Raw genomic sequence first — 26,277 nt, 5'->3', positions numbered from 1 at the left:
TTGATTTTGCCTTTGATTTTCTGATTTTTTTTTCCTTTTGGCTTTTGATCTAGGCTACCGTGGGATTATCGGGCAATAGAACAACATCATAATCCTCCTCCATGAACTCTCAAAGATCTAAAACCTTAAGATAAGTCTCCATTCTTACAGCCCAAAGATGGTAATTCTCACCATCAAAGACAGGAGGAGCTGTTTAGGAAAAGTTGTTTTCAGAATTTATGAGATCCCTCAAGAAAATGGCTCTTGATACTAATTGTTCGTTTTTAGCTATGAAATTGGAGAAATAACAGAGAAAGAGATGGAGAAAAATAAAATACGGTAATAGTATTGTCAAAGGGAATTATTTTATTAATAACTCAAAACAAGTATTTATAGCTAAATTTCTAACTACACTCCAATTTAAAATGGGATAACTAATTCCTATTGAAATAATAAAGGGACAACTAATTCCTAAGTCATATAGGACTCTAATAATTAAAAACTACTAAAATTATCTATTCCTACTTTATTTCTGAGACATATTTTTAACATGTTAGAGTGGGTAAAAGTCCTACATTGGTAAGGATATGGACTAGTGGTTTGCTTATATGGACTTGGGTAATCCTCCTCTCTTGAGCTAACTTTTGAGGTTGAGTTAGGCCCAAGGTCCATTCTTGACATGGTATCAGAGCTAGGTCCATCCCCGTTTTGGCCTCCCGGTCCACGCGTCAGTGCCAGTTAGGTCTGGGCGTAAGGGGGTGTTAGAGTGGGTAAAAGTCCCACATTGGTTGGGGAATGGACTAGTGGTTTGCTTATATAGACTTGGGTAATCCTTCCCTCTTGAGCTAGCTTCTGAGATTGAGCTAGGCCCAAGGATAGTTTTCTTCTAATAGATACCTCCATGATTAAATTTATGGGCTTGGTGAATAATATGCTATCTAATACTTCTGTTTGAATCCTCAAATAGCAGCATATAGTGCATCTATAAACAACAAATGTTTACAGTAACAGACTGGATACAGTGTCCATGATCATTTGTTAATATTCTTTTTCTGTCCGACAGCTGGCTTGAACACCATGATTATTCAAAAACATATACTACATTTTCTTAGTTAGTGTGAATATGTGTTGTTCCCTATTCCTATGTGGACTAACGATCAATCATACTGATTATTATAAGTAAAAGAGATCTTCTGAAGTACTACTTATTGTTGGTGTTTCCTTTTATCTGTGATTGCAAGTGCACTTCCATCAAGAGAACAATAGAGTGTTACGACAAGTAACAATGTATTATATGACTCTACGGCTACATATATTATCTTAATATTAGTCGTTAAGTTGTGGCAAGTGAAGTACTAATTACTTAAGAAGTACGATTTTAGGAAAAGGGTGCTTTAATTTGTTACTATGTCAGTAAGAATCAAGAAGACATTTTTATTCCCTCTTGGTACTCCACTAAAGGCACTATTTTTTCATGGTTAAGTGCTTAACTGAAGTGAGAAAAGTGTGTGTTACTTAATCATTAGTTTGGTGCAAATTTCGGGTGCGGGTTAATTTTTTTCAACTATGTAGAATTGTCAAATACTTGTGGCCTAAAACTGGTAAACCATATGGTATGCTGTGTTCAAATTTGTTATCTATAAGTTCATTGCTTGCCCATGTAAGGCTCAAAGGCAGGAATCAGGATATCTCCAGTTCTATGACAATTTGTTAGGTATTATTGTTCAAACTATATGGTATACTGCTCATATTTTCTAAAGCCTATCCGTCTAAATCGAGCTTAATAGATACTCTAATTGTCAATCTCATGTGTTGCGTAGTAGGTCCGAGGATTCATATAGAAACTGCTATCTAGCTAGGTTGAGATTGAATAATGGTTGATTAATCAATGTACTGATCTGAAGATTTGTAGTTATAGTACATTAAGGAAAATACACGTACTTAGGAGTTGTTTGGTACGAGGAATATGAGATAACTAATCCAAGTATCCCGTGATAACTTGTTTCCAACCAAATGACCCCTTATTATATGACTTCTTATTATCCAGATATGAACTTATGCATTTGTCAGTTTAAGGATGGCGATTCTCTGCATTTAGATATAGTCTACCTCAACCTAATAATTAGGTGTTTTTGACTGGCAAACACGTTGTTTTCATGTGGTTCTATTTTAGATCTTCGATGTAACTATCATGATTCATTTAACCTCGTGTAAACCTAATATTCATTTTGTTCCCTACTTCAATAAAAATAGACCAAGATCATTAGCACGCTGAAAAGTGCTTCCAAGAGATAACATCACATAAAATTAAAAAAAAAAAAAAATGCTTCCTAAATAGCCATTTTGTGGATTTATGTGGAAATGTCTTGCTTATTTGCTGTTAGGTTCTCTAGATATTCAAATTCACAATTCTGAAAATCACATAAAACCTTAGGAAAGCAATCTGTAAAATCGTATCTATTCGATCGAAAAGCATAGATTCACAATCAGAAAACGCAATTCCGAAACAAGAACAAGAAATTGGAAAACATAGAAATGCAGTCTTAAGACAAGACAACAAAACCCCCAACTATTCATTTACAATCTTCACATTTTGGAAAAATTAAAGGAGACCCAAGAAATTCATAGATTCACTTTCTATTCTATACATTAATAAGGACAAATCAAAGCTTGGAACCTTGCTTGGAATGAAAAAGCTGATAGATTTAGGATTAGGATGAGAGAACTTTGAGACAATCTCAAGTAGTAAAATTCCATACTGGAAACAATCCCAAGTAGTAAAATTGCTCCTACGAGAGAGAGAGGGGGGGCTAGATTTAAGATTATCAGTGGAAGTTTTGAGAGAGCTGCTCTTAGATTTTCTATATTTATCTTAAATATAATAATAAATATTAAAAAGTAAATAAATATTTTTACATCACATTACTAATAGATAATTATTCTTAATATTATCAATTTATTAAAATAATAGCAACCTCATGAGGTAGCAATGTTACAAATTTTATTGATCCGTTTCATATTTTATAATTTCTTTTTAAATAATTTTAATTATTTTGGGGCTTGTAGATTTTTTTTAATCATTTACCGACTTCACGAGGTTTTTTTATTTTTTTTTTAAAAATTAAAGAATAAATTGAGGAGATAAGCGACCTCATGAGGTCTCTTATTTCCCGCCTAAGGTATCTTATTTTAGATCTCTTTTTATAACATTTTTGAGTTATCTAGACGTGTATATTCAAAATCTAGAGTGTATGCCAAGTTTAAGTGTCTTTTTATGTATTATGCCATTTTTTTTGTTTACACAATAAAAAAGAAGCATCCACTGATCCAAAAGTCATGTGCATAAAGCAAGAATACAACGGTAAAAGAAAAAAAGAAGCAAGAAAAGGATATTATCTGAAGTAGAACAAGTATAACTTTGTGTAAATGAAAATAACAGTAACCTCAGTAAGCATATGCTTAAAATTTATGAACAATTACAGGATGTTCATTCTTGAATATAATTTTTATACTTGGATTTTTTTACGATAAGAAAATCTAGTGGTTTGTTCCCGAGGTCTTCTTGTTCTTGTTGAATTCGTGCAGCAGAGTCCTGGAGTTTGGGTTACACCATTTTAACTCAATTAGTTGCAGCGAGTTGATTTTTGCAAACTCAATGGGTAACTTGTACAAATCAGAGCAAGCTGTAATTATGAGTCGCTCAAGGATAGGGAAGTTTTCATTTGTGTCTTTCCAGTACTTGAGTTCACTCAGGTAAAGTTGCAAAACTTCCAACCGAGCAAAGGCCCCTTCAATTGGATGCCATTCATCACTGCGACAATCACCATATTACAGCTTCAGCACCTCCAGGTTACGCAATTCACCTATGATGTTCAAGTCCCCCCAACTTAGACCAGTATTGATCAACTTTAACTTCTTGAGTGTAGCTGGAAAAACTTTTGCACTTGGAATGGTCAATGGTGAATTCTTGTTCTGGTTCAAATAACCATGGAGTTTTAAACTCAATGTTTCAAGTTGATGAAGATGGAAGAGATTGTAGAAAAATCTAGATTCTTGAAAACATACATAATCCTCTTCATTGCCATATATTCCTAACTTTTTAACATTCACAATCCCTGACATAACCTCTTCTGTGAAACAACGTGGATACATTCCAGAAATAGTATGTATGTTCGAAAAGACGAAGGACCTCTCTTCATTGACAAGTAAACTTGAGGGATTTTTCAAATCAATAGAGTCGGTTACTAGATGCCTTAATTCTAGTAATCCCCAAATTTGTTGTGGAAAAGTTGGAGTCCATTCCGATTTAGCTATGAATGTTTGCAGATTGAATAAATTACAAATAGTTGGAGGTACGTGAAAATACCCCGACATTGAAAGGTACCTCAACCAAACGAGGTATAGTATCTCTGTAGGGAAAGTACCAAAAGTTACACCAGTCAAATCCAAGATTCTGAGTGAACCGAAATGAAAAAGCTGTGATTCGAGAGGAAAATCTAGATAGAAGGAAAACATAGAGAAAATGGAACGAGTTCGTTTCAAGAGATTGTTGCTGTCATCAGTTGTCTGCCCCCTTATCAAATGATGATGATATCCAGGGTTAAGAAGGACCCTATAATGACCCAGCCAATAACCAGTCCGTTGTTTAAAGGGCCAAATTTCATGCCTACTAAGACGACAATATTCTAGAGGAACAGGATTTGAGCTTTGAGCTTCATCTGAGCACATCTCATAAGGCAGAATGTCATTCAAGACAAAAACATCTTGGCTTTGAGTTAATTCTCTCAAGCACAGGTCATGTACTGGATCATGAACCTTACATGATCTAATTTTTGTTTCATCAAGACTTCTCTTGCTGACAAGAACTAGACATCTATCGACAAGCTCTTGCAAACACTTCTCAGCCTCTCCTGCCAAATCATTTTCCAACTTCAGGAACCCCTCAGCCATCCATAATCTCACCAATCTCTTCACTAAAATCTCATTATCTTCTGGAAAAATTCCAAACTATAGTAGACAAGCTTTTAGATCACTGGTCAAGTGATTGCAACTCAACCCCAAAACATCCAAACATTGTTTATCAGGATCATTTGTGATTGACTTAACATCTTTAGCAACATTTTCCCAATATTCAATTGTCCTTTTAGATTTGAGAAGCCCAGCAACCATGACAATAGTAAGTGGTAACCCGTGGCATTTGTCTACAATTTGCTTCCCAATAATCTTGAACTCGGATGGTAGTACTTCATTGGAAAATGCGATACTTCCAAAAAGGTTCCAACTCTCATCCGAACTCATTAAATCCATCTGCAAAGAAAGACTTCCTGTACCAGCAAAAGAAGCTACTTCAGTGTTACGGGGTCGTTAGAAATATTCGACTCCCATTGTTTTCAATTGGAAAGCACAATCTCACAGCATACCATCAAAATGAAGTCGAATAGATTCATCATTGTAAACTTCTTTTGCTAAAGTTGTTTTACCACTGCCCCCCATCCCAACTATTGAGATGACATGAGTTCACCAGACGAACCACCATACCGTGTGAGTTCTGTCAGCATCCTTTTCCTTTGATCATCACGTCCCACCATATTGTTCTCCACATACGGAGTATGTTTTACTGAACTTGAATCTTGAACAAATTCCTTTGGTACTCTTTTTGGACATGATCAAACTCCTCCGTCACTTGTTTTAGGCTATCCCAAAGCCTCTCATGTATCTTTTCTTTCTGTTTTTCATCATCTGTGCTTACGATTTCTGTTAGTCTCAGTTGAATAATGTGTTCCACAATAGTTGCAAGTTCTTTTATTTGAGCTTCCAGATCTGTCATTTTCCCAGAAGTGTTGTTTTTCTCAAATTCCTTGAGAAAAACTTCCAAGAAGCTCACTTTTTCATGAAGAGCAAGAAATTCTTCTCTGTGGTCACTAATTAGAAATTCCATCGGCGACTTGGATTCCAAGACCAATCCCATTGTTCTCATAAGAGATGCAACACTAGCATAAGCCATATCCCATTGTAAGACCTGAAAGCTGCAAGTTGCAAGAGATCAATGTTGCTATCAATAACATGAAACAATGTTGGGCAAAAGACAGAGAAAAGTCCATTGATCTTTTTAAAAACTCCTCATCCCATGGGATTGTTATTTTCATAAATAAGATCTGTATTTTCATCTCTATTTATTTTCATGGAAGATTCAAATCCACTGAATTGACAGTGTGTTCTTAAGAAAATTATTCCCCTCAAGTACCCCAGATCATGGAATATATCCTCCAAGGATAAAATGAATCACTTCAGTAGAATAGTGGTACCTCAAATTCTACCGAACAACGAGTGCACTCAACAATAGCAAATCATACTTGAGTTTTGTAAGAAAGAGAGTATTTTAACTTCACATTTTAGTATCAATATCTAAGAAAAATCAGATATTTATAGCCAAAAGATGTTTTAGAAAAGAAGCAATGGTTCATGAAGTGCATTGTTTCTGAATGGTGGGTCCATATGCAGACCCGTATGCATCCGCACATGACGAGATGTGGTTGCATGTCTATTATCACTCATAACAGAAAAATTTAGAGCAGACATGTGCTGGCATTGAGTCAGAAGATGGCCAAATGCACCCTCATATCCTACTTTTGTTATTCAAACACTGAACAGAAGGATCGCGTCTCTTCAATGTGTGTTTTAATATGTGTCCGCAAATGGAGAAAATTTCAGATTAGATTACTTGGATTACAAATCATTAACACTTAAGTTTCAATGAATTTTATTCAAAAAGATAGACTCTTGATTGATCCAAATTGGAAGCCAGGCGACGACAATGAGGCTTGTCTTCTTCTTAGCTCACTAATAAAATTGAATAATGCATCTATATTTAAACATACGAAAGTTTCTTTCTCCCATCACTGTAGGAGAACACTTCTTTAAAGTGAAAACACAATTCATTTTTTCCCTCAAATTTTTCCTCCATTTTCTCTTCACATTTCAACTATAACCCAATTGGGATCTCATTCTATATGTTGTTGGCTTTTTTTTTTTAAAAAAGGGCCGAGTTAAAATGACTATAAATGGATTAAAAATGACTTTCAATAATTTTATTAAGCATTGGGAGTACCAAACTTAAAACAAAGAGGTACATCATTTGAAATTCAACCTAGAATCTCTCAACAACTAAACAAACCAACTAACAAGCACTTAAAATTCAAATTCATCCTAAAACTCGTGAGCCTTTATTATTCTAAAAATTACTGAAATAACTACATGCAGATCTCAGCATTAGCTATTAATAGTATAAATGACAAGAAGGTCAACTAACCTTTTAGTGGCAGATGTAGTTAAAAAGGATTGCAAACTAAAAGCACGTACTGCAACAAATACAATGACAAAATTAATAGAAGAAATTCAACAAAAATACGAATAACAATCAACAAATGAATAAAGCAAGAAAGATATATAGAGTATAGTAACCAAGAAAAAGGATGAGAACACAGAGAAAAATGGCATACCAATAAAGTGCTGCAATAATGTATTGGGCAATCAAAGTTACCAAGTAATTTTATATGGAGAAGAAAATAGTTGACTTCATAAAATGGGATAACTATTCAATTGAGGATATATAATATTTATACACATGTCAGTACATTATATTAAACCATGTTGGTTACCTCTTAACTGGCATTGCTGTTTCCAAGAAGAAAATGACAGTCCAAGTGGGGGTTTGGAGAATGGTCGAACCATAAGGGTCTATTGTACCCAGCCTTATGTTGCATTTCTGCCGAAAGTTGTTATTACGATTTGAAGTCGTGACTTTCTGATCACGTAGCTGTAGACACATAATTTTGTCCCGTCAAAAATATTTTTTATTCCTATATCACACAATTTAACCCCATTTTTATAATTTTTCCCAGGAAAATAAATAACCACCTCATCTTTTACTTATTTATGTATTTATTTTTGTTTTTGTTTTGTTTTATCCAAATAACAAGTCATAACAAACCCCTCCAATTAACAAACAACACCTCACCTCTCACCTAACCACCCCATACCCCCACGTGACCCCTCCCTTTTTCTTGGCCACAAAGAAATACACTATATACATATACATTGACGGGGACCCAAATTGGGGGAGAATTTCCATAGATAGAGAATATACACACAAATCCTAGGGTAGAGATCAAAAACACATCTCATAGCCTCCATTTTCTCACCCACACCACACAATCGGGGAAAGAGAAGGAACCAAATGGAAAGAGAGAATTAAGCGAGGGAGATGAGAGAAAGAAAGATGGCGAGAGAGGGAGAGATCCACGATTGAAATTGAGGGAGAAGAGAGTGGCATTTAGTGTTCCGGCGACAATCTCGCCGGAAACGCGTCAAAGCTGTTACAAATCTGGTCAAAGCCATCGAAAAACATCACTAGCCCCGGTTTTCGATCAAAACAACATCGGTTCGACCCCATAATCTGACCAAATCGGCCAAGTTTGATCCATTTCAATCCGATTTCGGTGAAGTTCATCGAAAAATGGTTGAAACTGTAATGAGTATGTGAATTCGGGTACGGTTTTCTCGTTGCTTCGCAATTTGATTCGGGTTTGTGTTGTTGTAACTTCTATCTCGGATTCATTGGTAGTCGTTGTCGGCTTGGGGATTTAGGCTTCAGTTCATCTTAACCCATTCATTGAATTCAGTTTTTGGTCTCAGTTCTTCGATACCGAGCTTGGATTTCATAGCTGTTGAGGTTTTCTTATTCAGGCTCTTGGATTCGAGTTTCTTTAATTTTATATTATCTACGAAATCGATTCTTTGAAGGTCCATCTCTTAAATTTGCTCTTTTATTTTCTCAAATTTTGGTTAATGTTGTGATTTTATGGTGTGGTTTTTAGTACATTGAGCAAAAATGTTGATTGTTGTTGTGGATGACTCATGTACTTAGTTTGAATCTTCGTTAGGTGTATGTGTCTGATGTTGGTTTCGAATTTGGAAAAGTGATTTGAAAAGTGTTGGATGTTGTGTTAATCATTGGCTGAGAATGAATGAGGACGGGGATCGAAAATTGGTAAAAAGTGAATATTATGGTATTTTGATTTATTGTTGATGTTGAATGTGATATGTCGTCGAGCGGGCAGACAAACATTAGGCCGGGTAGGAAAATTTAGAATTGGGGGATTATTGGAATGTTTGAAATATTTGTTGAATGTCTTGTTTACCGCATTTGAAAAGTGTATTCATTTGGCCGGCGAATGCCCCGAGGTATTTGTATTTATTCACTGTAGAATGCCTCGATGTACAATGTTGGTGGAAGATGATCGAGATGAAGGCCCGAGGAATCGGGTAAAGCACGGGAGCGTCGTTCATGATTAGGATAAGTTAGAATAGGATTTATTTTCGCATTTTTAGTTTTGGACTGTATAATTGGACTGAAAACTATATTTTGGATTTGTTTTATTTTGTGTGTTTGATTGATTGGTTTATGTGTTTTTGTGTGGTTTATACATTTTTAATGTCAAATTAGCCGATATGCTTCATCAAGCGACCGTGATCGAACCACGGGATCGAGGGGTGCCTAACACCTTCCCCTCGGTCAACAGAATTCCTTAACCAGAATCTCTATTCGCGGATTAGTTTAAAAGAGTCAAAATTATTTTTGAAAAAAGGATTTTCAATAGTGACTTGGTACACTGGATTATGCCAAGTGGCGACTCTGAGTTTTGAAAATGTAAATAATCAATTTTTAAAATAAATTTTCAATCTTTTGTCACTTTAAAAATTAAAAACCCTTTCGAACTTAAGATTTAATCTTTTGGGGTTGAAAAAGGGGTGTAACAGCTCTGGCGACTCTGCTGGGAATTTTTCAGAATTCGAACTTATTTTTGGAGTTGTATCGGCTTAGTTTGACATTATGGCTGTATAAACATTATTTGTGTTATCGTTTGTTGTTTATTTTATCATTGTTGAGTGCTACGTGTTTACAGTTTTTCTCTTGTGTTACCGCTTTATATCCGGCCTCATGTGCATAACCTGAGTTAATCCTTTCTACAACAAGTCCCGGAGTGCACGTCGTGCTCACGAACTCTAGTTGAGCCACCCTTATTTTAGGAGGGGGAGCCGTTGAATGTATGGAGTAGGTGGAAAGCAAAGCAGCCGCTATCGACCATCTGCTCCCCCGAATGGCCTTGTTAGTAAACTCCAACGTAGGTCAGTCTTTAGGTCATGCTTATGTGAATCATATTGAGACCTAGAGGGGTCGGCTTGGTCCTTTGTAGGAGACTCTCCTCTAAAGCATCCCTATGTGCTAATTGTTGCATTTTTTAGGATAATAGGGTCATTTGACAGACTGATTTGGGGAAAGCATGTTCTAGAATTAAAGAAGGGTGTGTTAGGCATGAAAGAAAAAAAAAGGAAAAAGAGAAAAGGTGAATCAAAAAAGAGTTTCGTAGGTTTTAGGTTCTTTATGACTTGTTTTCCCCAATTCAAAAATTTTAAAAAAAAAATATTTTCTTTTTTACTTTTTGCACTGATTTTTCAAAAAAATCATAAAAACATCAAAAAGATTTTCCTTTTGTTTCATTTAGCAAGCATTCACAATTTGAAAAATCCAAAAGATTTTGTTTTTAGGAGCTTTTTTATAAAAGAAAAATTAAAAAAAAGGTGGTAGAAGTTTTGTAGATTTCATATAACGAAAATACCAAAAAGATTTTCTTTCATAGCTGTTGGTGTCATTTTTTATGTGAAGTGTCAAATGGAAAACTCAAATATAAAAGATTTTGTTATGTTGTTCATCATGTGTCTTTGGGTGTGTCTCAAGTTAAGGTGCAATCTGTTATTTAATCATTAATTGTCCAATCTGGACGAACTACGCACCTCTGATTCTCCTCTCTCGGGAGTAAGATACGTAGGCAGCCTATTGTGGGTTTGGGAATCTTATTTCAAAAATTTTAAAAAATAAAAAAATTACTTCACTCTTCATTTAGAGTAGGTGTCTCATGTACATCTTTAAAAGAAAACAACAAAAACAAATTTCCCTTTAATAGGTTCAAGTTTCATTTTCGCATGAAATTCAGAATCAAAAATCCAAAAATATTTTCTTCAGTAATCATAGATTTCATTTTGTACAGGAATTTAAATATTTCAAAAAGATTTTCTTCACTCTTTATTTAGAGTAGGTGTCTCATGTACATCTTTAAAAGAAAACAACAAAGAAAATATTTTCCTTTAATAGGTTCAAGTTTCATTTTCGTATGAAATTCAAAATCGAAAATTCAAAAATATTTTATTCAGTAATCATAGATTTCATTTTGTACAGAAATTTGAAAAATTCAAAAAGATTCTCTTCACTGTTCATCTAGAGTAGGTGTCATATACGTCTCTAAAAGAAAAATACAAAAAGTTTTTTCTTTAATAGTTTCAAGCTTCATTTTCCTATGAAATTCAAAATCGAAAACCCCAAAAGATTTTTCTTTGGTAATCATAGGTTCCATTTTGTATAGGGAGTTTAAACCTGAAAAATGCAAAAAGATTTTTGTCAATTCTTTTGACAACAACAACAACAACAACAACAAACCCAATGTATTCCCACATAGTGAGGTCTGGGGAAGGTAAGATGTACGCAGTCCATACCTTTACCATTAAAGAAGTAGAATTGTCAATTCTTTTGACAAATTGTTATTTTCTTTTTTTTCTTAAAGTTTCAAGAAAAAGAAAAAAAGAAAGGAAAAAGAATCAATTGACCATTTTGGCAAGACTTCACGAACTACGCACACCTGATTCTCCTCTTTCGGGGGTGAGATACGTAGGCACCCTTGTTGGGTTCGATGATCTTTTAAAAAAAAAAAGGAAAAAGAGGTTTTGAAAAAGTATTGAACTGTAAAACATTTGTTGTTTTTTGTCGAGTCAGTTTAAGGTGGTTGGTTTGTGGCATTCTGGCTGGTCCTTTACATCATACCAAATCAAAAGGGTTAGTTATGTCCAACAAAGATATACAGAGTGACATCATGGATCAAACAAAGAATCAGGAAAATGAGAGTTTGAAGCAAGAGATTAGGAGGCTAAGACAACAAATGACAGAAATGCATCAAGCTTGGGCCAGTGGGTTGCCTCCTCCTCCATTCTTCGCTATTGATCCTACAAATACCTTGAGTTTTCCACCAAAATCTCAAAGTAAGTTTTCTACTGTTGTTGATGCACCGCAACATAACTCAGAATTCATTCTAAGCTAAAAGTATCTCAACACTTCCACTACTTTTCCTCTAGCTCCTCAGCATAAGCCCGCTACATTCATAACAACACATGTCATCTATGATCTTGTTGCTCAATCCTCTACTAGGACTTCCATACTGGCTCGCCGAACAGTTGTGTGTCCCCATGCTGCTAGTAAACCTATATTCAATACTCTTGGTGATCATTGTTATACTCCTAAGCCTGCTTTTAAGTTAACTGGACCACCAAAATTTCTTAACAAGAAGTCCAGTGTGCCAGAAAAGTCGGAGAAAATGGTTGAAAAAATCAAGAGTGCAGTAAATGCTATAAAAAATTCTCTAGGACCTGCGGGTAAAAAAGATGTTTCATACAAAGACTAGGGAATGCCTTCAAGTGCTAACCTTTACCCAATCTTTGAGATGTCAAAATTTGAGGAGCAAGATGAGCATGAGGAATCCGTGAAACATTTGAGACAATATTACAATCAATTAAGGGAACCTGGAGGGAAAAAAATGAGGAAGATGCATCTTCTATTGTAGTTAGACGGAGAGCACGGTCAAGAAGACCCCATTGTCGTCACTCTTAGGCTCAAACCCAAGTTCATGCCCAAGCTCCACATAATCACTCGTAAAATTCATTATAATCTGCTCCTCTATCTCCATATCCAGTATATAACGCACAACCACATGTTCAACCCCTATCTTACCCACAGTGGAACATACCGACTCCTCATAGTCGTCCTCTAACTCCACAAACATACCAAAACCCTTCTAAGCCTGATTTTAGATCCAAGCCAAATGATGAAATAAGGCAGAAGTTGAGAGATAGCTTCACATCAATTGGAGAGTTGTATGCCAATTTATTTAAGAGATTGGTACAATGGGGCATGATCACTTCCTTTCCTTGGGTGCACTTTTAATCGGCGTTCAAGAAATTTTGATCCTAATGTACGATGTGCATGTCATTTTGATCCTCAGGGTCATAGTATTAAAGATTGTCGAGATTTGAAAAGAGAAATTGAAAAGATGATTCAAGATAGATCAATTATGGTGCAGAATATTGACAGTAAGGGAAGCTCTAGTCAGGTTGATATGCAAAATAGTGGCTAAGTTATCAGACTGAGCAATTGAGAAGTCACCCCTCTTCCTGCTAGGAACAGGTCTGGTAGCTTATTTTTTTTTTCTTTTTTGAATTATTTCAGGTTTGTAGTTCGGGATCTATTTTTTTTTGTCCTTTTGTCGTTTAGGTTCAAACCCTTCTATCTTTTATTTCAACTAAATAAATTGTCCCTTTTCCTTTGTGTTTTAAATATATGGTGTTTGTTTATTTTCTTTATACAGTACATTTTATGTTGACTTTAGTGATATGACATGCCTACGGAGTCTTCAGCCAAATCTTAAAATCCAATATAACCATGAAACATTGGATCAGAGGGCTAAAGTTAGAAGAAATATCTGAGAAAATAGTAGAGTGCTGAGATATTTGGTGATAAGTTGAAGCCTTTTCTGAAAATTAATGCATTTATTTTGAGAATCACATGAACAACTTGGTCATCAATTGAAAAGCATAGCTCAATTAGGTCAAACAGTGTCTGCTGATCCTATCAAGAGGAACAGATAGAAAATCAACTCCACGAAAGCATGAGTCATTCAATATGAGGGATGTACAACAAATATAGAGTTGTATGTTTGACAGGTATAGAAAAGAGGTGACACACATCCCCGGGGCAATTTAGTATTGTAAAACATGTCATAAGTGATGTTGATCGTGCACTTTCACATTGCATGCTATGTACTAGTATTTTCAAGGATTTATATGACGAAGGCATTTTATTCTGCGAAATATCTACTACATGAAAATCTGACAACTGTCTGAAACTGGGACAAGGCCCCCAGTAGAACAAAATGATAACAAGTGACATAATATGAAAAGACAGGCCTTCTGGAATAGAGAAGGTTCACCAACTGGGCACTGGAACTCTGTCTGATAAAATCTACTGCCTTTTCTGGATTCCTAGATTGAGCCTTAGAACCTGGAGAGAGGAGGGAGGGGTCAATACATGTGTACTGGTATGCAAAGTAATCCAAAATAAAGCTTTTATATAAATAAAATAATGAGAGAGCAAATTGTCAAAACATCATGCATGAAATAGTTCTAAAACATATGGGCACTTTTCTGTAAAATCATAAATCGTTCTGGACAACATAGTTCTGTTCTTCGTATAAATTCCGAGCTAGGTGATACACCCCTACAATTCTAAAATCCCACGGGCTGTATGGAATCCTTCATTTACTCAGTGGAGAAGCCCCCAACCAGGCTTAGAGTTTCTATTCTGATATACCACACGACACTAGGCCAGCATAATATAATATACCCGAATCGGCAAATCACGATTTCTGGCAATGAGTTGTCTGAACTCATGCCTTCTTTTCTTTGGGGAACCACCTAAGCTCTCTTTATGCCCAATTTTATCCTGTTCTGAATCATGCATTTTTCTAGTTTCAATATCTGAAAAGTCTAATTTCAAATGTGCATTCTATTCTATTCTGAATTATCATGTCATAATTTGAATTGGTGTCGTCACACCAAGACTTGCAAGTCCTATTTCTGAGTCGCAATGCATCATGCCTAATTCTTTTATTAAAACACAGTTCAGACTACCCAAACATGCAACGGTATAAAAGATTCATGTTCCGAAAACACAAATCCAAACTATCCTGAGATTATTCAAACATGTGGTGGTCACGTATTTTGGCAAAAACCATGCACTCTTTCATTACATATAATTTCAACATTAATCAATACAAACATCCCTCTCTTTTGAATTCAAGATTCATAACTAAATCATTCATAAATCAAGGTTTTTCATAACAAGCTTTTCAAGATGCATTTCAAAACAATTTATAACATGTAAAACATGGAAACAATCACATCAAGAGAGGGGTTTTATGTGAATCATGCTCTCAATTTCAAATATCAACTCAAATCACATACATATATGTATATAAGCTTTCAAATCACTTCGGGGAAAGGCCAAAAGACCAAAGCAATGTCATTAAAGCTTCTCAAATATGATTATAATCATAATCCGAAACCCTTTTCTTAAAAGTATGATTTCTATGCTCATGAGATTTTGAGGAAAACCCCGCGTACCTCGATTATGGAGAATAATGGATGATTCTTGAAGCCTATGGTTTGGGGATCCAAATCTTCAATCAATTTTAAAACCCATGGTTGAATCTTGATTTATCTGGGTTTTTAGTTTGAAACCCTTGGAAGTGTTCTTGAGAGAATTTGTGAGAATGTGGATGTACTTTGGAGAATTGGGGACTGAATTTCGTGTTTATGGCTGAATAAGGATGGGAAAAGGACCTTTTTGCAAAAAAACAGAGTGTTTAAGTCACTTGGGTCATAATGTATGCGGCATACACCTTATCGCATGAGATAGGTTGTGCGGCACACACTTTATCGCACACACTAGGGTGTGCGTCGTACACCTTATGGCATAAGTTAAGGTATGCGTCACACACCTTATGCTGGACGATATACTCCACTTTGCAAAGTCATAAATTCTTGATCGGGTGTCGGATTTTGCCGAAATTTGTATCATTGGAAAGATAATTCGAAGACCTTTCATTTGATATATAGTAGGATCTCTAATTCGATATATAAAAAGATTTATGGTAGATTGAAGTTGACCCATGTTTCTACGCTCACTAAAACTCGAACGATAGGAAAGCTTTCAACTTGACCTTGAGTTAGGGGACCTCTATGATCTCAATTCATGCTCAATTAGGTTCCCACACTCCATAGTTTATTAAAATGCCAATTTTTCATAGGATTTAAGGCTTTTGGATCATCTACGCATAGACATGACGGTTTTTGTTCTAGCCCGAAATGCGGGGTGTTACAACCTTCAACCTTTAATTTACTTTTGTTTTTTTTTCAATCAATCTACTTTAAGGTTTTTGTAACATCTCAACTTAGGATAAGGAGTCGCACATTGGAAAAACAAGTCGCACATTGGAAAAACATAGGAGGGATGTTGGGTATATAAGTAAGCAAGCCTTACTCCCTACTAACGCATTTTAAAGCAGTCATGACCCAAGCCAAGGCCCTGACCGCAACAGCAATGCCTAACCACGAAGGCCCGAGAGACCCCCTAGCATGTAATCATAAGCATAACTCGTACAATATAAAAGTGCGGAAGATAATTTGAAAACAAGGTAGTCGCGTAATCAAATTTAAAACTTCATAACATCAAATCAAAATAAAATTCAAATTCAATCTAAACAATCTACGAAGCCTCTACTAGATTGAAAGCACTAGTCTATCTAGGCCGGGACAAGGCCCTCAACTGGACCATAAATATAAGAGGGAACAACTCATGCGAATGATGCCTTTCGATGTAAGGTAGGCACAACAATCTCTGGAAGTCTAAGAAATAAGCTACTGATTTGTTGGACCATAGGACTGTGCCTCAGAACCTGAAATATAGGGGGTCAATACTCAAAAGTACTGGTATGTAGAATAATCCAAAAATAACACATACATCGGGTAAAATAATGGAGAGCGTCGTGAAAATGAGTTATCATAATATATATAGAAATACACGGGCATAATCAATAAGCTTTAAGAACATTCCTGTAAGTCATGGCTCAACTCTCTTTATTTTAATCCTGATCTAGATGGCACACTCTATATTTCTACAATCCCACAGGCTATATGGGATCCGCCCTTAACTCAACGGCCAAGCCTCCAACCCAAGTTTGCCGAAAATGCTGGAGTTTTCTGATTTTAATATACAAAAAGGGCACATGGCTAACATATAATCCCCTCTTTCAGGTCACAATAAATCTCGTATCGGCAAAACATGATTCTAAAAAATGAGTTATCTGAACTCAAGCCTTCTTTGGGTAACCATCTAACTCCCTTAGAGTCCATTTTTAGCATTTTAAGACACGTATTTTCTGAAATCATGATTTGAAATTTGAAAAGTCTATAGTCTATTCTGTTCTAAATCTATCATGGCATTTATCTAATTTGGTATCGTCATACCAAAAATTGCAAGTCGTATAAGCCATACATATCACATCTTAGTCCTTATAATCAAAAAGCAAGTTATTGGACCACCAAAACATTAAATCAATATAAGAGAGTTCTTATTTCAGAGCATGTAAAGCTAATGCAAGATACTTCCTTTTAATACCTCAACATAGGGTGGTCATCTCTATCTTCAAACACGTGCAATTTCCCATTAGTGCATAAAGCATTCACAAATTGATAAGACACCTTCTCATAGTATCATGAAGCAATGCAAATCAACAACTGATATGTAACATTTAACTCAAGTTGTTTAATCAAGCAATTAAATAACCCACAACATTTTAAGACAACAAATCTCACAATAAGATAGGGAATTCTGTAAGGCATGCTCTCATATTAGTTTTCAAAAGTAGTAACCCATGTACAAATAAAAATGATTCGAGTTTAGGGAAAAAACCCTCATAGTTTGTACAAGATTTCACCATAAAACAAGGGTTACAATACATACCCTTTAACTATGCAAAAACCCATTATATATATATAATCATGCACCTTTAAAGCTTTTTTAAATGAAAAACTTATGCCCATAAGATTTAGGAGAGTCCCATACCTCAATAGTGAAGAAAATATAGAGAAAATTGACCCCTTTGATAGGTTGAATTCTTAAGCCGTAGGTGTTTTCTTTATTCTGACTTATGGAATAAAAGTTAGGGATTTCACAGAGGCAATAATACATTTTGGGGATGTCTTCAATCATAAAGAATGGTTTAAAGGGGAAAGACTAAGAAGTCCCTCTAAGACATTTGAAAATAACCATGGGAAACACACCCTCCACGATGCGGGGGCTATCGTGGTGACTAGCCTCCATAGCGTGGTACCCATTATGAGAACTAGCCTCCGTAGTGCGATACCCATTGCGGTAATGAGTATCCACGACACGGGGCTATCACTGAGGCTTACTGCCGCCGTGTTCCAAAAATGCCCCAAATTTCATTATAAAATTTGAAAATTCCTCTGGGTTACCCTTTTAACTACCCCGAACATGTTTTAAGTCAAAATTTTATATTTCGAACATGAGAAGGCCAAAAAAAAAATAGCTAAAATTTAAGGGTGCTACATTATCCCCCCTTGGGATCGTTCATCCCTGAATTATAGTTCGAAAACATGCCAACCACTATTTCAAAGAATTACGTGAACCAAAATGAGTAAGATAAGATCAATACCTTTCATATCATTATCTGCAGATTCAAAGACTAATGGATATCTTGCACACATATCATTCTCCGACTCCCAAGTAGCTTCCTCAACTTTCTTATTCTTGCATTACACTTTAACTGAAGCTATCTCTTTACTCTTCAACTTCTAAACTTGCAGATCTAGTATATCTATGGGTTCTTCCTCATATGATAATGAATCCTTCTCACAAATCTCCTTGACAATCAACACAAGTGAATAATCAATAAATTTCTTAAGCATTGACAAGTGAAATACTAGATAAACTGAGGCTAATCTTGCTTGCAAATACAACTTAGAAGCAACTCCACCAACCCTTCTTGTAATCTAGTAAGGACCGATGTAACGAGGATTGAGCTTTTCTTTCCTTCCGAATACCATGACTCTCTTCATAGGGGAGACCTTTAGAAATACCTAATCATCATTCTCAAAATCTAACTCCATTTTTCTAACATCAACGTAGGACTTTTGGCAACTTTGGGCTGTCTTATGTCACTCTCTAATCACTTTCACTTTCTCCATCATCTGATAGGCAAGGTTAGGCCCAAACAAATGGGTTTCACCCACTTTATACCAACCAATCGGTGACATACATCTTCTCTCATAAAGAGCCTCAAAAGGAGTCATCTGAATACTAGAGTGGTAGCTATTATTATAGGCGAATTCTATTAACATCAAGTGATCTACCCAACTACCCTTAACATTAATTATCAAACCCTCAATATATCTTCCAAGGTTTGAATAGTACGCATTGCTTGCCCATCCGTTTGAGGGTGAAAGACAGTGCTAAGGTTCACTTGGGTCCCTAAATCCTTTTGGAAAGACCGCCAAGACTAAGAAAAGAACTGCGTACCTCTATCGAATATGATGGATACTACAGCCCTATGCAAATGAACTATCTCCTGAATGTACAGCTTGACATAATCGTCACCCAAGTAATTAGTCCTCCTAGGCAGGAAGTGAGCTAACTTGGTCATCCTTTCTACAATCACCCAAATAGATTCGTATTGGTTTTGGGATCTTAAAAGTCCTGTAACGAAGTCCATGTTGATCATCTCCTATTTCCATAAAGGCAAAGCTATATATTGCGAAGTGCCATCTGGCCTCAAATGCTCCACCTTAACTTGTTGACAGTTCAAACACTTAGCCGTAGAGTTAGCAACATCTCTTTTCATGTTATTCCACCAGTAAACCTCCTTGAGATCATGAAACATTTTAGTAGAGCCAGGGTAAACAACATACCTAGAAGTATGATCTTCATAAAGAATCCTTTCTCAAAATCCATCCATATCCAGCACAAATAACCTACCTTGATACCTCAAAACCCCACTACCTCAAACTTCAAATGCCATGACTTTTTGTTGGCCAATATCTTCCTTAATCTGAATCAAAATGGGGTATCTGGTTTGCTTTTCCTTAACCTCAGTACATAGGGATAATTTAGCTACCTCTTATAGGAACACCCCCATCCTCAGAATCTAGGAGTCGAAACCCAATTTAGCAATAATATGAATATCCTTCACCATAATCCTCTTTCCTTCCTCCATATGAGAAAAATTGCCCATGGACAACCTGCCAAGGGCTCTAACCACCACATTGGCCTTACCCGGATGATAGTATGGCTCATTTCATAATCCTTCAATAATTCCAACCATCACCCCTGCCTGAAGTTCAGCTCTTTTTGGGTGAACACATATTACAAACTTTGTGATCAGTAAAGATATCAATATGCTCTCTATAAAGATAGTGACGCTAGATTTTGAGGGCAAACACCACCACCACTAACTCTAAATCATTAGTGGGATAGTTTTTGTCATGCACCTTTAACTGTCTAGATATATAAGCCACTACCTTATCATGCTACATAAGTACACACCCAAGTCCTATCCCGGACGAATCAGAGTACATAACAAAACCCTTTGTACCCTCCAAAACGGTCAAAACAGGTGCAGTAGTCAACTTATCCTTCAATTTCCTAAAATATTCTCACAAGAGTTAGACCACAAGAATTTCACCTTCTTCTAAGTCAACCTGGGTATTACAGGAGTTGTGAATACCCTGTCAATCTCCTGTAATACCCTGTCACAAAACACTGTAAATTCCTTACCCTCAATATGAAGAACTAACACTAGGGCTGAATTAAAACAATCCTTGAGCTTTCAAAATCTCAACTCACACTACTCAAACCATCAGAAAGGAACTTCCTTCCGTGTCAAACTAGTCATATAAGCTGAAATAGTTCCAAAACTCTCAACAAAGTATCCGTAATAGCCAGCCAACCTAATGAAATTGAGAACCTCAGTTAAAGATGGAGGCCTAGCCCAATCATGAATCATCTCATTCTTAGTTGGGTCTACCATAATACCATTCTTGGACACCACATGTCTAAGAAATACCACTAACTCAAGCCAAAAATCACACTTAGAGAATTTGGCAAAAAGCATAGGCTCTCACAAGACCTAGAGCCCAATCCTCAAATGTTGTGCATGCTCCTTACTACTCCTCGAGTGTACAAGAATATCATCAATGAATACAATAACAAAGAAGTCTAGATAGGGTCTGAACACACGGTTCATCAAATCCATGAATGTGGGTGGGGTATTAGTCAGCCCAAAAGGCATCACTAAAAACTCATAATGACCATAACGGGTCCTGAAAGCTATCTTAGGGATATCTTCAGCCTGAATCCTCAGTTGATGCCAACCAAATCCCAAGTCAATCTTAAAAAACACCACTACACCCTGAAGCTGATAAAACAAATCTTCAATCAAGGCATAGGACAACGGTTCTTCACCGCCACTTTATTAAGATGCTTATAATCAATACACATACACATCGAACCATCTTTTTTTTACAAAAAAAATAGAAGCTACCCATGGGGACACACTCGATCCAATAAAACCCTTACCAAGAAGATCCTGAAGCTGAGAATTCAGCTCCTTAAGCTCGGCAAAAGCCATACAGTAAGTTTCCATAGAAATAGGTCTAGTGCCAGGCTCATGGTCAATAGCAAAGTCAAACTCACAGTCCGGGGAATACCAGGTAGGTCGGTAGAAAACATATCAGAAAACTTGTAAACAACAGGAAAAGAGTCAATCGATGGACTCTTTACACGAGTATCACATATATAAGTGAGATAAGACTCGTAGTCTCTCAATATAAGTCTCCTAGCATGAATATAAGAAATAATCCTTGTCGGCTCGTGGCTAACCACTCCCTGCCACACGACTGGGGGTATGCCGAGCATGGCTAAGGTAATGATCTTGGAAAAGAAATTCATGACTACATGATAGTGAGATAACTAGTCTATGCCTAGTATCACATTGAAATCTAGCATATCCAGAATAATAATATCGGCATAAGTATCAACATCACTAACTGTCACAACACATGAACACTTGATCCACTACTAAAGAATCACCCATGGGAGTAGACACATGTAATAGCACAGATAATAAATCACTAGTCAAATCCAACCGTGGTGCATAATAAAAAGGAATATGTGGATCCGAGATAAAATAAAGCAAGATCCGACTTGTGGCACACCAAAATCATACCTATCACTACTGCATCCAAAGTATCAGCCTCGGGTCTAGCAGGTATTGCATATAACTGACCACACCCACTACCTGACTGGGTACTTGATTGACCTCTTATCCTACCTGCCTAAGAACCACCTCAAGCACCTTGGTAACCACACCTACAACCTTGTGAACCACCTCTACCTAAGGGATAAACCGCCCTAATAGGAGTAGCACCCTGGGTTGAATTAACCAATGCCTTATGACTAGGGAAATCTCTAAAGAAATAACCAAGAAGCCTACAAATAAAATAAGAATCACGAGTAGAACCAGAACTCATAGATCCGGCTGTACCAGAATAACTACCACATTTGGCATGACTCAAAAATGAACCCCGCAAGGACTGATCACCACCCTTTTTAGGGAGACCACTAGCACCTACTAACTTCCGTGTATAGTCTGAAGAGCTACCTAAACTGGTCGGCTAAGATGACTCTGAGGATGAGAAGATGGATGCAAAGGATACCCAACTTGAACGACCACCTCTGAAGAGGGAACTACTATGATTCCGACCAAATTTAACATGGAATCTAGGCCTCTTATCAAGGCCCTCACGACTCTCCCTGAGTATCTCCTCATCACTCTAGCATGGTCTGAAACCTCAGCAAAAAGCTTTACTCTTAGTAACCCAACTCAGAGTCAACATATGGATGGGAAAATTTATCCCTCCAACAACACTATGAACCCTCTCATACTCAAAGGTCATAATAAAAGTAGCTGGTTGTCCAATCACAGGATAAAAAGCTATTGGCTGAATAATTATCAGTGTAGGAGAAATCTCAACTCTGGGAGCCACAACTATAGAATTCACCCCTATCTCAGTAATCTGTGAACCATAAGACGGTACACCGCTACCTATACTTAATATCTGAATCAAAGTATCTCTGAGCAACGAAGGAAGAGTGAAACTTGGTGGAGCCTGGGCTGGTCCCTAGCCCACCACTGGCTGTGGTAGAGGAATCTCTTACTCAGGTGCAGTGATAGGGTCTGGGGAAGGTGACCTATCCTGGCCTCTAGCTAGGGATACGTCTCTAGGTTATCCATGAACTCTAGGTCATCTACATTCAATAATAGGTGTAGGATCCCTTGTCTCAATCTTGGGACCCTCATCTCGCATAGAGGTAGCATATCTCCTCGACATCTGCGGAAGAGTAAAGTCAAAGAAATATTTTAAAAACCAACTTAGACTCTTAGCATAATATGAATGAAAGAAGTGAAGAACTCCTAAGAATGTCACATAGCCTCTCGAAGATAGGAAACAGACATCAACGTTCCAATTTGTAAGACTCTATTAGACACTTTCTCCTGTACCAATAAAATCAGTGAAATCTAGGTTCTTATACCAATTGTCATGACCCAATTTCTGATTCATGATGGCACCTACCATAACCTACTAGTAGGTAAGACGAAACTGTAACACAGAGCTAACGCAATGGGTTACGTTGGTGGAATTATCCAACATGGATCATATATAGGAACACAATATAACACCAATATTCTACAAATGAAACAACTAAAATTGGAATACCAATCCCATGACCTCAGAGTGTAAGTACATGAGCAACTCTAAATTCGACAATAGAAATTACAACTCAAAGTCAGATAAACTTAAATATTTTTATACAATTGTCTCAAATAGAAAAGACAAAGTAAAGATAGAAGGGAAAAAGGAAAACTCAAACTCTAAGAGCTCACCCTATCTCTTGATGATCAACACGACATAACATTAACTCAATGGTGGCAGCTAGAACTCGGGTCTGCACCAAAAAGGTACAGAAGTGTAGTATGGGTATCAAAACATAGGTACTCAGCAGGTATCATTGGCTGACTGAGATAAATTATAATATAAGGATGATATAAAGTAAGACAATAACTCAAAGTCAAGGTATATGATCGAACCTGAATCTTCTTCGATATCACTATACAAAATAACTAATTTCCTATGGCAATAACATAACGTATCATATCAACATCTACCATAATCGTCACACAAATGAGTAATCATTTTGGAAGCGTAAAGCCACAAATATACAATAACAACCATTTATTTACCATGATCAACACCAACCATCATTAGAATATAAAGAACAAGAACTTCCCACGATGTTCCATACCTCTGGGAAGTACACGCAAAAAAAAAATAATAAAGAACTCATCACAGTGTCCTATACAACCGGAGAGTACACCAAAAGATCAATCCATCAATATATCAATGAACAACTACACAAGCAACTCACCAAAGCCATGGGTTGTACATCCCGCCATTGCCTCTTACCGAGGTCTACAACCATTATTAATACCGCAATTTAGCATAATGAAACCAATATCACAATAGCATAGTTATATAGTTACTTATTCTCTATTTCATTGATGAACTCCAAGTCTAGTCTATATTAGCTAATCTCCATTTCCATAAAGCACTAGCTTACAAGTCTTATAGTTTACTAGTCATCAAATAAGGAAAAGCTACAAGTTACCAACTCTATTATTTATTCACCTATCTCAAGGCCATTTTCTACTTAGTGTCCTCATCATATAAGTCGTTAATTAAGCCACCGTGGCATCACATGATAGATTTCAACTTAACTATTTATCATACAATAGTAAGACCAATATCATTAGGCATGTTACAACCATAAGGACTAGTTTCCATATTTTAACCAAGTAAGGTCCACCAACTAGTTTACTAGGCTTCTAGCCCACAAGTCATAGTCATTTATTAGAGACAACTAATTATCACATAAGCCACTTTATTAGGTAAAATTCGATGACATGACCATTTATCCAAGTCAAGTAGATTTACTAGGTGAGCCATTGGTTCTACACAAGATTACACATATTAATTATCCTTAACCCAACACTCAGCATTATCCACTTCTGGTTGCTAATTAGAATTAATACGGGTCATACTTTTTAGCTAGTGATTAATGATGAAGAATGATTAATAATCTACCAAGGAAGGCATCATGTCCCAAGTTCACAAATGGGTTTAGCCACACATGGAATAACCCCCTATATGTCAATATATTCATATAAACTCACCACGCATAGTATCATCATAACATCGCTACCTCATCTGATTAACCGGGCATCATCACAACATCAACATATCATCCAAATTCAAGGAGATCATTATATCCTCCGGATTCATCGGGTATCATCATAACATCATTATCTATGCTAAATTAACTGGGCATCGTCGTAATATCAATGCATCTTTCGGATTCACCGGGCATCATCACAACATCACTATATCCCCTAGATTCATCGAGCATCATCATAACATCATTACCTCTTCCGAATTAACCAAGCATCATCATAATATCGACATATCCTTTAGATTCACTAGGCATCATCATTACCTCTTCCGAATTAACCAGGTATCATTATAATATCAACATGTCATCTGCATTTGTCAGACATTATCATAACATTATTATATCCTCTAGATTCACCGGGTATCATCTTAAAATCATTACCTCTTCCGGATTAACCAGGCATCATCATAATATCAACATACCCTCTGAATTCATCGGGCATCATCATATCATTAGCACATCTCCTAAGACAACCAACATTCATATACAAATATAGTCAAATCAATGAACATGTTCAAGCCACAATAATAGGAGTATAAATGATGCAAGGTAACATATATCATCATACTTTACAATTAGCCATCACTACATCATATAAGTAAATGCATGAGCATGAATATCTAAATGATATACGCAATCACCACTTTTCCATGGTTATCATGTCTAATAGCAAGTCAATTATAAGTCAAGTCATGCTTGCTAGTCGCCTTTTTTATTCCCACATTTCACAGTACTAACCCAAAAAGGTAATCGTTCACATCAACATTAGCTAACTCATTAGATATGGTTCATAGCAAGAGTGGTAACATAATTAGAGGTTCCATGGTGAACTAATCGATAAGTCAAGCGATAACATAACCATAAGTTCAATTCACAAGACTTTCCAAGGCTAACCATATCATGACAACCAGATAATCAATCAAGTATACATATTATCCAACCATCGTCCACATACATAAATTGACAACTGGGTTTAACCATTATAATCTCAATAAAGTGATTTAGATGTTTGTCAAATATCTAGATCACTAGAGAAATTTCATCTTTCAAGCTTAAGGTGGGTCAAGTCCCACACCTAAATTCCAATAAAGTCAAAGTTCAATTCTACAAGGCTAACTTCTATCTGGAATTAGGTTAGGTTTTCTAAATCA

General features: G+C 36.3%; 1 protein-coding gene across 2 annotated transcripts; it reads right to left on the bottom strand.

The window, feature by feature from the left end:
* Window positions 1-3,371: 3,371 nt before the first annotated feature.
* LOC107854012 (putative late blight resistance protein homolog R1B-14) lies at window positions 3,372-7,591 on the bottom strand. 2 transcript variants are annotated; one of them, XM_016698991.2, is made up of 4 exons: window positions 7,479-7,591; window positions 7,289-7,337; window positions 5,400-6,005; window positions 3,372-5,303 (listed from the first exon to the last, which is right to left on the bottom strand). In XM_016698991.2, exon 4 carries the CDS (start codon window positions 4,927-4,929, stop codon window positions 3,808-3,810), a length of 1,122 nt encoding a protein of 373 aa, XP_016554477.2. In that variant the 5' UTR covers window positions 4,930-5,303; window positions 5,400-6,005; window positions 7,289-7,337; window positions 7,479-7,591; the 3' UTR covers window positions 3,372-3,807. The 2 variants fall into 2 exon arrangements, with proteins under 2 accessions (XP_016554477.2, XP_047252415.1); XM_047396459.1 differs by having other exon boundaries at window positions 3,372-6,005.
* Window positions 7,592-26,277: the final 18,686 nt, after the last annotated feature.

This window comes from Capsicum annuum, chromosome 9 (assembly GCF_002878395.1).
Source record: "Capsicum annuum cultivar UCD-10X-F1 chromosome 9, UCD10Xv1.1, whole genome shotgun sequence".
Classification (NCBI taxonomy): Eukaryota; Viridiplantae; Streptophyta; class Magnoliopsida; order Solanales; family Solanaceae; genus Capsicum; species Capsicum annuum.
The sequence above is the reverse complement of the archived record's forward strand: the minus strand, read 5'-3'. Positions and strand labels throughout refer to the sequence as shown.